The sequence below is a fragment of the Catharus ustulatus genome, chromosome 1 (assembly GCF_009819885.2).
Source record: "Catharus ustulatus isolate bCatUst1 chromosome 1, bCatUst1.pri.v2, whole genome shotgun sequence".
Lineage (NCBI taxonomy): Eukaryota > Metazoa > Chordata > Aves > Passeriformes > Turdidae > Catharus > Catharus ustulatus.
Window position 1 is genome coordinate 103,330,648 of NC_046221.1, and position 16,267 is coordinate 103,346,914.

The 16,267-nt window shown below is 39.2% G+C and overlaps 1 protein-coding gene across 2 annotated transcripts in view; it reads left to right on the plus strand.

The window, feature by feature from the left end:
* The first annotated feature begins 1,271 nt into the window (after nt 1–1,271).
* The window catches only part of TMX3 (thioredoxin related transmembrane protein 3), a 31,228-nt gene continuing 16,232 nt past the window's right edge, over nt 1,272–16,267 (plus strand). The window contains exons 1-9 of one of the 2 annotated variants that reach the window (XM_033066416.1): nt 1,272–1,355; nt 1,566–1,620; nt 6,230–6,269; nt 6,931–7,054; nt 11,139–11,184; nt 12,118–12,198; nt 13,020–13,119; nt 13,349–13,426; nt 15,618–15,692. In XM_033066416.1, coding sequence (XP_032922307.1) covers nt 1,307–1,355; nt 1,566–1,620; nt 6,230–6,269; nt 6,931–7,054; nt 11,139–11,184; nt 12,118–12,198; nt 13,020–13,119; nt 13,349–13,426; nt 15,618–15,692 — 648 coding nt within the window. In that variant the 5' untranslated portion in view covers nt 1,272–1,306. Of the gene's footprint in view, nt 1,356–1,561; nt 1,621–6,229; nt 6,270–6,930; nt 7,055–11,138; nt 11,185–12,117; nt 12,199–13,019; nt 13,120–13,348; nt 13,427–15,617; nt 15,693–16,267 lie in introns of those variants that run through there. The other variant, XM_042779584.1, reaches the window with a different exon arrangement.

The window sequence follows — 16,267 nt, forward strand, 5'->3', positions numbered from 1 at the left end:
GCCCAGTGTGGAAGGCAATGAGAAGCCAAGAGAACATGTATCTACATCCAGGGAAGTACAAGCACATGCACACACACACACACAATAGAGCAGCCCAAAAAATTAAGCAACTTCAGTGTCTGCTGCTTGTAGACGTTATTCAAAGAGATAATAGACCCTATAGATGAAAAAGGCTTAAACACTTAATTCAGAGGAACTGGATGGTCCCTGGAAAGAATCTATTCATTTCAGACAAAGATCTCAAGCATTTGCATGTACAGATGAAGAACATAATTCTAGTATAGGGAGAAAGGGTAACAGTTTACACTACAGGAATCAAAATTGAAATGGGATAGATCACTGAATCACAGAGTGGATGAGGTTGAGAAGGACCTCTGGAAGTCATTTGATCCAAACCCTCTGCTCAGGCAGCACCATTTAGAGATGGTTTTTCAAGACCACGTGCAGGTGACTTATGAGTCCCTCTGAGGTGGGAGACTGGTGGGCAGCAGTCAAATCACCCCTGCAATGAAGAATGGTTTTCTCACATTCTGAGTGAATTTCCTGTGTTTCACTTTATCCCGGTTTCCTTTTGTCCTGTCACTGGGCACAACTGGCAAGAGCCCAGCTTTGATCTATTTGCAACCCCTTTTAGGAATTTACAGACATTAATAAGGTTCCCCTGAGCCTTGTCTTTTTCTAGGCTGAAAAATCTCAGACCTGGTTTAATCGAAATTTTTAAACAAGGACTAATCGCCCTAACAGGACTTGCAGTTGACAGAAAAAATACCGTAGCTGAAGACAGGAAAGACTGTGACAGGTTTGAAGGAACATGGACATTGAAGGGAGCACGTTCCGCGCTCGGGCTGAGGGAAGGCTGCTGACACAGCAGCACGGCAGGGCGTGAGCTCTACCCACGGCAGACAGCAGGCAACACGACACGCGGCACACGTGCTCCTGCTGGAGGCTTGTTCTTCCAAAGAAGCAGAGCATTGATTCAACTAAACGAGAGCCTCCCGGCTGGGGAGATGACATAGTCTGCACACCCACACTTGCCGCCCCGCCGCCTGCCCGGGCCCTCCGGCACGGCGAACACGCCCTCCCTGCCGGGGCCGCAGCCCGCCCCGCACCCTCCTCGGGCCCTCCGGCACGGCGAACACGCCCTCCCTGCCGGGGCCGCAGCCCGCCCCGCACCCTCCCCGGGCCCTCCGGCACGGCGAACACGCCCTCCCTGCCGGAGCCGCAGCCCGCCCCGCCGCCCGATCCGCGCCTGCGCCGTGCGCAGAGGTCGCGCTTCCCTTTCCGGCCGAGCCGCGGTTCTGTCAACATGGCAGCGGTGCCGGGCGCGCGGCCGCGCTGCCTCCTCTGGGCGGCAGGTGATGGGCGGGCAGCGCCGGGCTGGGCTGCAGGGCACAGCGGGGAATAGCGATGGGGTTGGGAGGCGGGCAGCGCTGGGGCAGGCAGGAGTGTGGGGAAGCGCTGGGGAGGTGGGGGCCGGGAGGGCAAGGAACTTGTCGGCAGGCTTGGGTGAGCACCCCGGGTTGGTTCGGGCATCACTCACGGAACGCTTCTCCTTTACCTCGCAGTGATTGCACATGTGGTGGCGTCAGGTGCGGGTTTTGTGGAGGATCTAGATGAGTCGTAAGTATTGGGATGTCTTGCCTAATTGCCAAGATGTTGTTTGTCTTCTTGTGGGGAATATGACCCCAGACTTTGTGCGTAGTGTGCTTGTCAAGAAAGCTACACTGGAAGAGATTGTGGCGTTTTTATAGCAGGAAGGACAGAAAGATTGTGACCTGAAATATCACAGCATATCCTCTGCTGGAAGGGACCCACGGGGATCATTAAAGTACAGTTCCTGTCCCTGCATGGGACTCCCAAAAGGTCGCACCACGTGCCTGAGAGTGTTAGCCAAAGGCTTCTTGAGCTTTGTCGGGCTTGGTGCTGTGACCGCTTTTCTGGGGAGCCTATTCCAGAGCCTTACGACCCTCTGGGTGAAAAACATTTTCCCAATACCCAACCTAAATGTCACCAACACAGCTTCATGCTGTTCCCTTGGGTCGTGTTATTGGCCGCCAGAGAGAAGAGATCAGTGTCTGTGCCTCTGCTTCCTCATCTCTGCTTCCTCTCTTGAGGAACTTGTAGACTCCCATGAGGTCTCTCCTCAGTCTCACCTGTTAAGAGGGTTCAGTTAATGAAACTGTTTAATTTTTTGGCTTCTTTATAGCTTGTTACTGTGGTGGTGTTGCCAGAAATGTTCCTGGGCTTCCTTGCTTGTTCTTTCTTTTTCATATGGGAAATACACTGGTGTGTTGGTGCCTGCCCCAAATAAAAGCTGATTGCATTTAACCGGGTTCTTCATTAGAGTTTGCGGCATGGCTGCCACGAGGGGTTGGGAGAACGAGTCTAAGTGAGTTCAGGCGTGGCCAGAAACAGAAGAGAGAAAGAGGCCTGCAGGACTAGTTCATGGCTGCTTCAAGTGCCAGTAATATTTGAGTCAAAATGTGCCTTAATAACAGAATTAGTCCAGAGACTGTGCTGGAGTTGAAGTGGGTAGTCCTGCTGTGAGTTTGGTTGTGTAGTGTCACCGTTGGTGTACTGCTTTGCTGTAGCAGTTTGATAGCTCCATAGTTGCTGTTCCCCAAGAAAATTACCCAAATGTTTTTTGGTTCTTTTTTGGTCAGATTAGCAGCATGATATCAAGTGCTACAGAGCAGCAGAATTATTGGAATTGAAAGAGAAGGTATGGAGAATAATAGCTGATAGGGGAGAAGTTGGCATTAGATGACTGCTTTGGAATACATTCAGCCTGTTTAAAGGTGTTGTTTTCATGAGGGTTCACTTCATGATAAATTACATCAGAGAGCTAAACTGTGAGGAAATCACTCACATTTTTACAGTGTTGCTTGTTAATGATAAGATCAGATAATGTGTAGTGGTTTTATGGGTGAGGGAATTGGAACATATGGAGGGAGTTCTCAGGAGAGACACAACAGTATCTCTGGTGTTGTGAAGAAACAACTGAAGCATGGGAACTGCTTGGACTTGATTTTCAAACCTTGTTTTTAAAACATACTCATATTTTCAAGGACTGAAGATGCATTCACTTTGCATATTGTGCTCCTACATCATGTTCCCATATCATGTTTCCACATGTGTGTATTTAAATGTATGTGCTGTTTTGGAGTGAAGAATCATGATTCTGTTGTCACATAACTTTTTTAAGTAACTGATAAGAGGAAATCTTATTTTAGAACACTTGAATTTTTCAATTACAATACTATACAGATGCATGTGTTTGCAATTGAGAGTAAGAATTGAAGAATTGTTCAGAGCAGGTTTTGTGGGGGATTTTTCTGAATTTTTTTTAGCTAATTGGCAAATGGTGAGAGACATCAGGAAAATAATTGAAATTAAAATTCAATTTAGAGAATTTAAATTTTAGTTTAATTTTACTCCAAACCAGGGAGCAGTGACTGGTGGAGTTTCAAGTTTTCCATTTTATAGATCCCTAAACATTATGAATGTTCTGCTGTTGCTCTAAGCTTTGTGTTCTGTTTGAATTTTAGTAGTTGTAAACAGTGTGCACTAGTACAAGGCACAGGTCCCTTTCCTAAGGTTACAGGGTATGGGAAAACAAGGAGCAGAGCTGACAGAGGTGCCCAGCTGGGCTGTGGGAGGGATGCACAAAATGAGCTCTGGTTCCTCTTGGCTTGTGCTGCCCTGATAACAGATCTGCTGCCTCAAGTTAGTACTCATCTTGTGATGGGTGTGCACTTGTTCTAGTGTGATAATGAAGCAGATAAGTAACCTGACTTAAAAGGGAAGTGTTTTTCTTTCTGTGGGGTGGCTCAAACCAGGATCAGAAGCCTCAGAAATAGTGCAAGGGGGAAGCACTGAATAGATACAGCAGCTGGGTTGTTTTAAGGCCCTTGGAATTGTTCAATTTTGCTTCATGCTGGTTTCTTTTAACTGTTCATGATTAAGTGGGGTGCTTGGTTTAATTGGGAGCTGAGAAAACATTCAATCGTGTTGTTGGGAAGATGTGTGACTTTGAGACAAATTATTTTGGTTCAAAGATGTGCAACAGTTATGCTGTCTTTCCACCAGTGTGATTGTGTTTCTGTCAGCTGACAGGATTGCACAGGACATTTAGAGAGACACTGAAATTTTGTGCAGGAAAAGCATACATATAGAGCCTAGAAACATCTTCAGAAAGTGCTTGACAGCTCATTTGTTGAGAGATTTCTGGCTTTCTTCAGCAGTGTGTTGAACTTTCCTAATATTGTCTAGTAATTTAATCATTGACATTAGCAAGACTAGAGTGAGTTTTGATAGGTGGGGTTTTGTTATACTACACATTTTGATTTCTGTGGAGTCTGAATAAATAGGTGATGGTAGATGAGAAGTACATTGAAATTTATTAAAAAAACTACAGTACTTTTTATACAATCTTAGGTCAAAGTTATTAAACTCTGTTGGAAAGCTCAGCCTCCAAATGTTTCATTCTCTTCATTCTGTCTGCTGGCAAGGTTGCAGTCTACCTTTTTCAGTACGTTAATGCTCTTTACAATTTGCCATAACAGTTGTACTGTGCCAGAGGAAGGAGAGCATTTAATTGTAAATTCTTCTTATACAAAGAAAAAGTGATGTTCTAAATTGAAGCACAGTCTAGGATCTTATGATTCAGTAACTGCTTTCTGCCTCTTGCATCATAGCCAATTATTTGGCATTGTAATTGGAAGTTAGCTGTAGCTCTGCTAGAGTTCTCAGGAGATGCTGGGCTCTCACTGGTTCTTTCATTAGCTCTATAGTGGTTAGGGTGGTGAAGTAAATTTTTAGTGAGGTTGTCAACTAAGCAATTTTCTGACTTGAAAATGCTGCTTTCCTTTAGCAGTTCCATGGCACAGTCTCTGCAAATACCTTTCCTTCTGCCATCAATAAAATAGTCTGGAATTACCAGTAAAATGCTGCAATTCTAAGTTTCAAACACTCAACACTGTAATTAGATTGTATTCATGATTTCTGAATTATTTCTGTCAAACAGTAAGCCAATATCAGCATTAGTATTTCTTCAAGACTATTATGGACTATTACAGATTCAACTTCAAATGAAATACAATAAATTCTGCCTACTGCTTATGAGCCATTTATAGGCATGCTGCGTATTGGGAGCTGACAAGTTGGGCTATAACTTGTATTAATTGGATCTTAGAGTGTAGATCCACACTTACTGCATAATTATATGCAAATATCTCATTTTGCAAGGAGAGTGGTGAAGCAAGAATGTTGTATTGTGTATGTTAGTGTGTGACTTTAGCCCTAGTCCTAGTCACTTTCACAAAGCCTATCTTCTACAAAAATAAACCTTAGATTAAAGTTCTGGCTAATTTAATTCTCTATATAGAACTAGTTAACGCAGTAATTCATATGATCTTGTAGTGACAACAGTGGAATGTGTAAGCAGTGTTTTGGGAGGTTCCAAAGAACTTTGATTTATCAAGCTTAGTTTTGTATTAAGAGATTTTAGAATTCAGTGACAGATTTACAGTTAAAAAAAACCAGTTAATTTGAATGCCATTTATCTAGCATTAAGAAAATTCAGTAGTACCTGTGTATCTGGGTTTTATCAATAACTTGATCGTTTTTATTCCATTAAGTTAGTTTCTTGGTTGTGTGCAACTTTAATAGAACTATAAACTGACACACCTGTAGTAGCATGTTGAAGGAGGTTAAGCTAAAATTGCTTTGCGTGTTAATGTTAAAGATAATTTAGTTCATTTACATTTAGTAAAACTAAGATTAACAGTTTAAACCAATGCTTAAAGAGTCTGTATTGTACATAAATAAAAATACAGCAACAAATGTATTTAATATAATTAAGACAACTGCAAAATACATCTTCCCCTTAGATTCCACATGCTAGTCTAACATCTTCTGTGTGTTTTGGTGTGTATTCTTATTTCTTGCTGGTTTTCTGTTTTGTTGCTTTTTTGTTTGTTTTTTTTTTGTCGTAGGAAATAGAGAAGTCTAATTGACACAGATGTGTGTGTAGAATCATGTACAAGGGCAATATTATACTAAAAAATAAGCATTTCCGCTGTTTACCCACCCTCAAAGAAAGAAACTAAACAAAAATCATGTGTCTGTAGTTTTATACTATCCTTATTGTAGACTTTGCCCTTTTCACACATACACTTCACTATTTTCATATACATAATTTATTGATTTGATTTTTTCCTCTTTCTAGGTTTAAAGAAAACCGCAAAGATGATATTTGGCTTGTAGATGTGAGTATATATGAAAAGTGGGAAGATCTGCTGGTGGAATGAAAAGACTGAATGCACAGCACTACACCCTGTAGTCAGGCTGCTCCATCGCTCGGCAAATTGTTTGTACATGATGCAGAAAAACTTCATGACAGTAATTCTGAAAGGATAGATAAGCAATCTGTCTGCTGTTCAGGGTGAACCAGGAATAGACTGAATAGACTTATAAGTAGCCGACTGAATAGGCTTCAGTCCTTAAAAAGAAAAGCAGATTACCTAACACTCAGAGGTGATAACCTCTGTTGAGAATTTTTATAGTTCCTTTCATTAATTAGATCAGCTGATTTGTGTTTCTGCCTCTTGACAAATCCATGTGCCCGGATAGATTGTTTACATGATCTTTTAACTTTCAAAAAAAAATGTTACCATGCAGTCTATTCCTAAATAAGAAATAATATAATAGTGCAGCAATTTAATGTATTCTTTTCAAACTTGTGCTTTCATATTAAAAGTAGGACTAGCTCATAAATTCTGCTTGTCATGATAACCTTATAAATAACTTGCAATTTTATTAAGACAGAAGGAGTACTGTGACTGGAAAATAAGTCTTGCTCATATATTGAGGGTTAATTGTAGAATCAATTTATACTATGTTTTTAAATGAAATATATTTGCTTCTCAGTTTTATGCACCTTGGTGTGGCCACTGTAAGAAACTAGAACCTGTGTGGAATGAAGTGGGCCTAGAAATGAGAAACGTGGGTTCTCCAGTAAAAGTTGGGAAGATGGATGCAACTTCCTTTTCTAGTAAGTGTGGTTTGTTTAGGGGTAATTTCATCACAGCCTCTGTTTTGAAACTATTCGTTTGTTTGTTTTTTTTTCTTGTAGTTGTTCTGTGTCATAGCACAAACATGCAAACAGTAATTGTAGAAAAATTTCCTGATTATTTTTCTTTCTAAACATGACAACTTGCTGTAGTATGCGCTTCTTATCACATTTTTTTCTGCTTGAGTAGGGAATTCTTCCTGACAAAGGGAAGGTAAAAGCTGTTCAAAGATCTGCTTTTGATCTGTACTGTTATACAAGCATTTTATGTGGCATGTCTCTTGAGATCATCCAGTTTTAGGTTCCTTCTGTTACTGCTGGAGGAGTGCCCGTGTTCTTGCTCTTACTCATTTCAGGTAATCGGTCCTGAAACTGTTACACAAAGCCTGCTGAAATAACTGAATTAATTGCAGCAGTGATCACTGCTCAGCTGATTTCTTCCCATGTTTCTCTGTAAATGTCTTCTCAAAGAACCAAATTCAGTACTTTCAGTGCTTTTTTTTTTTGCTGATGCCTTTCATATGTATCGACCTTTTCAGAGAAAGCCCCAAACCTTGGTACTCAGAAGCTGTTTGGGTAGATGTGAGAGGATTGTTGAATGTGTAACAGTACTTCCTTTGTGTTTGTGTGCTTCTTTATTGTCAATTCACTTAAATCTGTGTTGAACCAGGAGGCTATTTAAAAGGAAAGGTATAGGGAGGAGTGGGGCCCAAGTGGGATCTGTACGAAATATTTTGTAAATACACAGAGTGTTTTTAGTTAATAGCCATTAAATCTGATTATTTGAGTTTGTTGTATTTGCCTAAAATGTTACGCAGGATACTTTTCTCAGTAGTATTCCAGTTTTTCCTGAGCTTAGATATAGAAGAGCTTGGTCTTTAGAGATTAAAATTATTTTGTCTTAAAGACCAATTTATTGTATATGTCTTTTTCTATAAAACCAAATAAATATGACTTCATGTTTCATCTTAAATATACTTGTTTTCTATAGAAAGATAAGTCGGGATAATGAGAAGTTTCAAGTTCATACAACCAAAAAACTGGGAATAGATTTCATGGTTGTCTTAACTTTCCAGTCGTGTATAAAATTCTAAATCATATAAACTCTTACCCTGAAATATTTGTATTTGTCATCCTGGTGCTGAAATCTTGTACCTTATGTCTAGAGCAGAATTGGTACTATGGTTTTGTTACATAATTAATTTTTACTTATATAAAAATTACTAAAAGCTGCAAGGGTTCCTTTGTGACTTGGAAAAGTTTTTCTTCTCAGATTTGCTCCCAGTTTCATAGTATCTGATAAATCTTTCAAAATAGTTTTATGCTTTCATTTTGGAAGTGGAAATTTTACATCTGGATATGAAAAACTCATGTCAATTCTGCTTAATATTTGGTAATCTAGATTCTCTGAAATCAAAGTAGTTCAGTCTTGAAAATATCAGAAGGAAATGCATCTGTAATATGTATTTGTCACTAGGAAGGAACATGAGTACAGTAATTTTACGATTATAAGCTGCACTGAGTATAACCCGTACTTCCGGGTGTCAGCAACTTTTCATTCTTTGTCCATACATAAGCCACACCTGATTATAAACCGCATGTTACAATACAGAGTGTGATAAAAGGTATCTGTTCTATCACCATCTGTTGAGGGTGGGGGCAGTGATCCTTATCTCCGTGGAAGATATTCTGCTAATGTGCCATCCACTGAAACCAGGCGGGACATTGTTCTTTATCTTTTCACAACCCATCCTTCCTCCAGCGAGTCATTTTCTGCTAATGGCCCATTGAGTCCCACTGTGGGACTGATAAAATTACTTCATCCCATTGGAAGTTGCTCCAGCCAGGGGCAAGAGCCCAACATTTCTTACCAAGATAAAAACAGAGGTTTTGGGACACTAAGGGAGCCCCTTTCTCCACTGGACTCCAGAGGAAAACCAGATTTCTCCACATCACCACTGGACCTCTGGAGGGAAACTGCACCTCGTACAGGAGCACTGCTCCAACTGAGCCACATCTGTCACTGCAGGAGGATGCAGCCACCATTTAATGGGACTGCTGCCAACACCCTACCTGACGGGGTGTCAGGTTGTACTCTGACTTTGTCAGGGTTTGGAGTTTGTTTCTTTGTAGTACTGTATTTCTATTTTAATTTCCCTAGAAAAGAACTGTTATTCCTAATTCCCTTATTTTTGCCTGAAAGCCCCTTGATTTCAAAATTATAATAATTTGGAGGGAGGGGGTTTGCATTCTCCATTTCAAAGAGAAGTTCCTGCCTTTCTCAGCAGACACCTGTCCTCCAAACTAAACCAGCAACTTTTTGTTCTTTGTCCATATATAAGATGCCCCTGATTATAAGCCGCACTTTCAGTTCGCACCAAAATTTTAGTCAAAATGGTGCGACTTATAATTATGAAATTACTGTAGTTTGCTCCACGTAGTTTGTGTTTCTAATAGGAATGTGAAGTAGTGTGAAAGAGCTGAACTTTGGGAAGCTTCTTGTCAGACAGCTGAGACCACAGGTGAACATATAAATCATCCAGTAAATGCTGCCTCTGGTGGCTCTGTGGAATGACGATACAGCTCTTGCATCAACAGAGCAGTCACCTGCTGTGGTATCAGGTGAATTTTCAGGGGGTTTAGCCTCAGGAGTCCACTGTGTGTGAGCAGAATAGAAGTACATCACACCTGGGGCTGGCACAATTGCTGGTGTTTGCCTGAATTTTACTGTAGTCTTCATATCAAGAAGTGCAGGTAATGATGTAAATAAGTACTTTCCATGAAGTTGAGAGAACTTTAGTAATTCCCATGGCTGCACTGTTTAAAAACAGTATTAAAAATTGTCTCTTCTAGTTCTCCTAAGCACACACAAGAGCCATACAAGGCTCTTGTGATTGAAAGTTCTAATACACATTTTAATGCATTGTAGTTCTATGTAATAGGGCTGTAAGAGAAAAGGATCACAATCAAACTGATCCTCATGATCCTCATGGATCCTGGTATTTCTTAGAGCAGTTGTCTTTAATCAGATGCCGGTAGGCGGGCTGCTAGTTTTATTTGTTGTGCTGAGCAATAAGGTCCTTGCACCTGATGCAGGTGAACAACCTTAGGGTCAATTTCTAAACTTGTACTGAGAGCTTTGCACACAAGACATCCAACATGTGCTTGCTGTGGCATGCCACTCGTAGCTTCAGAATGGTTTTGTAACAAGCATTGACTCTAAGTGCTTTTAGAGTGCAGGGATTGTTATTCAACAGGAAATTACACAAGTATTACACAGTTTTAGACTTACTCAATCCGTTTCTGAGACTGTGTAGTTTAACTTTTGGAAAAATCTGAATTTGCTGGAAGGTGTAGTTTAAGGTGGTAGTTGCTATGTTCACAAGTGGAAGGGTGGTTGCAAATTGTACTCGGTCAATCTATCAATGGGAGCAAGATGGAAAGTTTTAAACAAATCTGAGGTGGGGGAAAAAATTCTGCAGTCGTCTTATGTTTTACCACTTTAGTAAGTGGCAGAAAAGTATCTGCTTAGAAAGTGCCTACTTCTGGTAAGGGTCATTACAGTAGACATTTACTTGTGTGGAGTATGATTTAAAAACTTTTATGTAACAACTGCCGTATGAACTTCTCATTAGCCATTACTCTAGCACGTGAGTAGTTAGTTGTCTTCTGTGTTTCCTTCAAACATTAGTATTTACAGCTATTCATCCTCAATGCTTAATTTTTGCCTCTTATATTTTCAGTCAATTGTATGTGCATATTCAATGCATGCTATTTTTGGTGAAAACGGACCAAGCATGCCTGTCCAGAGGATTCTCATAACATTTGAGTTGTGGCTCAAGAGTTGAGAGGGTATCCTGGGGCCCTGCAGCACCTCTGAAATAAGTCCAAAATTTAATGATGTAGCTTAATAACAGCAAGCTTTTCCTTGAAAGCAAGTAAAGTAATTCATATTGAGCTAAGCGGTATTTTTTGAATTGTTTATGTGGCTTGAATAGTAAACCATGTTTAAAGATTAAGGTAGGAGAGAAAAGAAAGTCTTGGTTCACTTTGCCATTTCTTTCAGGTATTGCATCTGAATTTGGAGTGCGAGGCTATCCAACAATTAAGCTGTAAGTTGATCCTTCCTATTGAATTTCTATCAATTATTTCATGACAAAACTAAAAATAGCCCTGTCCATTTAGAAGTCTCAAACCCATGTAGTGTACAGTCCAGTACAATGCGATGTTAAGAGTACTTTTTACTGTGGACACACCAGGGGTTTTAGCAGGTTATTGTTTAAGCCAACAGTATTCCTAATAGGTGATAATAAATCTTATCAAGTTAGTCTTCTCAAAAAAGGAAGCAGAGATGTTCAGCTTGATAATCTTTAAGGATGAAAAATTTTTGTGGCATATAGAGGCACTGAAAATTCTTTTGAATTTCCTAAACCTATATGGATTCAAAGAAAGCCTATTAGAATTAGTAGAACTTACTTGAATACTTTGCTAATGCAAGCATGCTACATCTCCTCTCAGCAGAGTACCATAAGGTGACCAGCAATTCACTGAAGCTTAATACGTTAATTTGAAAGGTTTTGCAGATTATTTTTATAACATTTCAGTTATAAAAAAGCATTAAAGAAGTTTATTTTTTTTTCCTTTTGCAAGGACTAATCCCTGAGTAGTATAAATGTTGAGTGTGTTGGGTTTGGTTTGAGTGTGGGGTGTTTCATTGTTTTGGGGGAGCCTTTTCATATGGTCATTAACAAGTGTGCTAAATTATCTGTATGCTTACAAAGTAAATGACTGCTGTTCACTAGAAAAAATAATGCTAAATGTTAAGTATTTCAACAAGTCAGTAAATCACATAGTGTGTAAATAAGCAATTTTTCCATATTTCCATTGTATTGCATTACTGAGTTTTATGTTTTGCTGGCCACTTCGGCTTATCACTTGCTGAAAGGTGACTGTAGTAAACATGCAAAGGTTGAGGAATTTTACAGGCATGGAGGCATTTTAGATAATTGCTTTTCTCTTCTTTTTTTGTCTTTCTGTTTATCTAGCTTGAAGGGTGACTTGGCATACAACTACAGAGGACCTAGAACCAAAGATGATATAATTGAATTTGCTAATAGAGTGGCAGGGTAAGTATATTCTTCTCAGAGACTGGTTTTGCTGACTTCAGACTTATGTAGGACTTGAGGGGGGTCAAGACTTATTTAAAAAGAACAAGATATTGAAGTTAAACCTATATGTACTGTATATGTGGCTGCATACACATTTCCTGACTGTTGTGCATACATTCAGAATTTTCTCTCTCAAATGATGGAGACCTTATTGTGGCCTTCCACTATATAAAGACATCTTCCAAGAAAGAGAGTTTTTATCGAGGTCTTTACTGACAGGGTAGGGGGCAATGGTTTTAAACAGAAAGTGGATAGGTTTAGAAAAAATATGAGGAATAAATTCTCTACTGTGAGGGTGGTAGGACACTGGAACCTGTAGCCCAGAGAGGTGTCGGATGCCACATCTCTGGAAGTGTCCAGGGCCAGTTTGGATGGGGCTCTGAGGAACCTGGTCTGGTGAAAGATGTGCCTGCTTGTGGTGATAGGTCCCTTCCAGCTAGCCCAGCCTCTGATTTTGTGACCAGTAAAAGGCATGCATGTTTATGTCATAGCAGCATTTTGTAGTAAGATCTGAATTTCACATTTAAGTGTTCTATTAGAGGTACATAACATGTTATTTGGTGGGGAGGGTGGGAATGTTCTTTTTTTCTTTTAGTATACAACAGAATAAAATTTGAAAATAAATTAATAAAATAAATTAATTTGCATTTTGGAATTTATTTTTTGAAAAACAGCACAAAAAACTGTATGACATTTTCGTATGGATTTTTTTTTGTTTGTTTGGGTTTTGCAGGTTGCACAAACTGAGATTTTTCTTTGTCTTTTTTCTCCCTTTCCAGACCTCTCATCAGACCACTTCCTAGCCAGCATATGTTTGAGCATGTGCAAAAGAGACATCGTGTACTTTTTGTGTATGTTGGTGGTGAATCTCCTTTAAAGGTTTGATGCTTGATTAAATAAAGTTACTTCTTTTGGCTATTTAGGGAGTAATTTTAAAAATCTTTTGAAAGAGCTGAAGTGCATGCTTGTAAGAAATTCTTGGGTTTTTTATGTTTATTAAAGTGCTTTTATAATCTTACGCCATAAGCATGTTATCTAATTGCTCTGCTTTTGTTTGATGCGTACTAAAAGTTCGGGAGTTAAAAAAACACTGTTTGTATTTTTTCAGGAAAAATACATTGAGGTTGCTTCAGAACTAATAGTTTATACATACTTTTTTTCTGCCTCAGAAGATGTGCTGCCTGAGGTAAGCTGTTTCCATTCCTACTGCTTCTCCAGAAATGGTTTTTTTTCTCCTCATCTATATAGTTTTGCTGTTTTGATGGCACAGAGATGGCTTCTTAGAGTATGTTTGGCTTTGGTAGATATGTAAGTAATTACACTGAAACATGTAATGTTTGAGTCTATCTGGGGAAAGAATACAAAACAAGTATCAGTCTATCATTGCTTTGTTTTGGCTAAATTACTTGTTCAGTTGTATTAATAAAATCAGTGAAAGGATGAGCAGAACTCAATGTGAGCCACACAACTTGCTTAAGAAAGTCGATACTTTGATTTTTGCCAATGAAAAACTCTAGTTGCTCCAAACAGTCCTTTCACCAAACACTTTTAAAGCTAATTAGGGAGTTTGTAGCATGAGTTACAGCTGGTACCCTAGTAATCAGAAGTAAGTGAAAAGGTAAGTTATTTACTTCTTCTAAAATACAGCTGATCAACACATTAGTCTGCCCAAGGATCAGCCAGTCCTGTCCACTGGCTGCAGAATTCTCTTGTGGCTTTTTTTGAGAATTCTGTGACAAGGAAATTATTTACAGTTCATCACAAGGGTGGAAAAGAATTGATATTACTATAGTGAGTGTAACCATCGTTGCTTACTTGTAGCACAATTAAGACTTTTTCATTTATTGTTAACTCCAACTGGGACCTAAGTCTGCCCCTGCTAATATGTAACTTTGAAGTTAGTTGGTGATTAATGGGGTGAGAACTAGCATAATATGGTTTGTTGTTTTGGGATTTTTGTTTGGTTTTTGTTTAGGCAACTGCATTTTACAACCCCATAACTAGAACTGGCCACACTCTAAATAGTGTATTGTTAGTTCTCCAAAAGTCTTGTACCAAAAACTACCTTAATTTAAACATTGCTATTTGCACTTCAGCTCTAGCTGAGCAAGAAAAGTACGGTTCAGTTGTGCTGTGGAAAGAGTAAAAAAGGCTGGAGGTCTTTGAGGTTGTGTGATCACTGATGTGAGCAGTAAGCTTTTTTTTCCCACCAGTGTCATATAAGCTGAAATAGAGATGGTATTCAGTATTCTATGGAGAGAAACAAAAATATTTAAAAAGTGCCTTTACATTATGGTGTTCATTGTTAGGCTTTGTTTTGTCACCTTAGGTAATATTGTTCCAAGCTTTAGGCATCTTCTGCAAGCTTTAAGCTGAACACAGATTGATTTGTCCTTCAAAGATGTTAAATTATGTTTCAGGCAAGTAAGAGAGCAAAGCGTCATCTTAGACTACCTTGCTTGTTCATATCAGCTATTACATTATAAATTACTGCTTTTACAAAAAGGTTAATGGAGAATGACAGAAGGCATGTTATTTGGAAATGATGCTGCCCGTGCCTTTCCAAAACATATCAGTAAATCTGAAAATTTAGGTGACATGACCAAAACTAAGCTTATGATGAATTCTTTCATAACCACAAATGCTGTTAAAATTTTACCTTAGAATGTTAACAAGCAGTAAGAAGTAGATGTAGTATTTTTTCTATGGCTGTTCACTAAAAACGAGCTGAATAAAATTGAGTTCCAAGAAGAAAGGTTCTACAGCTTGTTTTCTAGTACATTAGCTAAAGTTAAGATAGCTGACCATCTTAAATATCATTTTTAGCATGGTAATACAGGCTTTTTTATTATTTGTCTAAATTAGGTTTGTTTGCAGCTCTGTGTGCTGAAGCTGTTTCTTTATATTCCCATCAGTCTGAAGTACAGGAAATAGCCCAGGTTTAGTGGCATGTATTACCAGTGGTACTATTTTACTCCACAAAATTGAGTGTCTGTTTAGTAGAAGTAGCAGTATGACAGGTATGCTGACAACAGCAGAAATTGGGAATGTTGAGAACATGATTGATAAAACCCTCAAGTTACAATTTCTTATCTAAAGTCCATGTCTAATCCATAAACTGTTCTTCATGCCAGTGCAGATACCAGTAAAAATCATGTTTCTTTTGTACTTTGTGAGCTCCACCTCTCAAAAATATATTTATGTTGTGTTTCTTTTATTATACAGAAACTGATAAATCCATCTTAGTAGACAGAAAATATTTAGGTGTCTTTAGAGATTTCCCCCATGAACTACATTTACATGTTTTCAGATTTATTTTTTTTTTGTTTCAAAATCTTTTAATCTTCCATGGATTAATTGAAATATGACTCTTTCAGTATGTGACATTGCCTGAATTGCCTGCCGTTATGGTCTTCAAAGATGGAACTTACTTTGTTTATGATGGTAAGTAAAAGTGGACATTACCTTATGACAAGATATTTAAAGCATATGGAGAAACTGTAGGAGTTGGGATTTTTGAATGGTATGTTGGGATGCTGAAAAATTCCCCAGTTTTAGGATAAATAGCAGCTCCTTCATGAAGGAAAAGAGAAAAAAAAATTACTAGTTCTTCCACAACAAAACATAAGGAATTTGGTTTAGCAATACTGAAGTAGAAGCAATGATGTTTGCTTTGTGTTTTCAGTTAGATGTAGTTTCCAATATTACTGGAATAAAAGAAAATATTATTATTTTGCCTGCATTAGCGTACAGTAATTTCACGAATACAAGCCGCACCAATTTGACTAAGATTTTGCTCCTAAACCGGAAATGCGGCTAATAATCAGGAGCGGCTAATACAACCTCAGAAGTGCCTGCCAGAGTGCTGAGCCGAGCAGCTGCAAAGTCGGCATTTTGCGATTGTTACAAATCGCTACTCTGTTGCACCGCGGGTGGAGCCTGGCTCCCTGTAGGCAGCACGGGGGGCGGGGAGAGAGGCGGGAGAGCTCTTTCCTTCCCTCCTCTACCACAGCCCGGGGGAGAGACG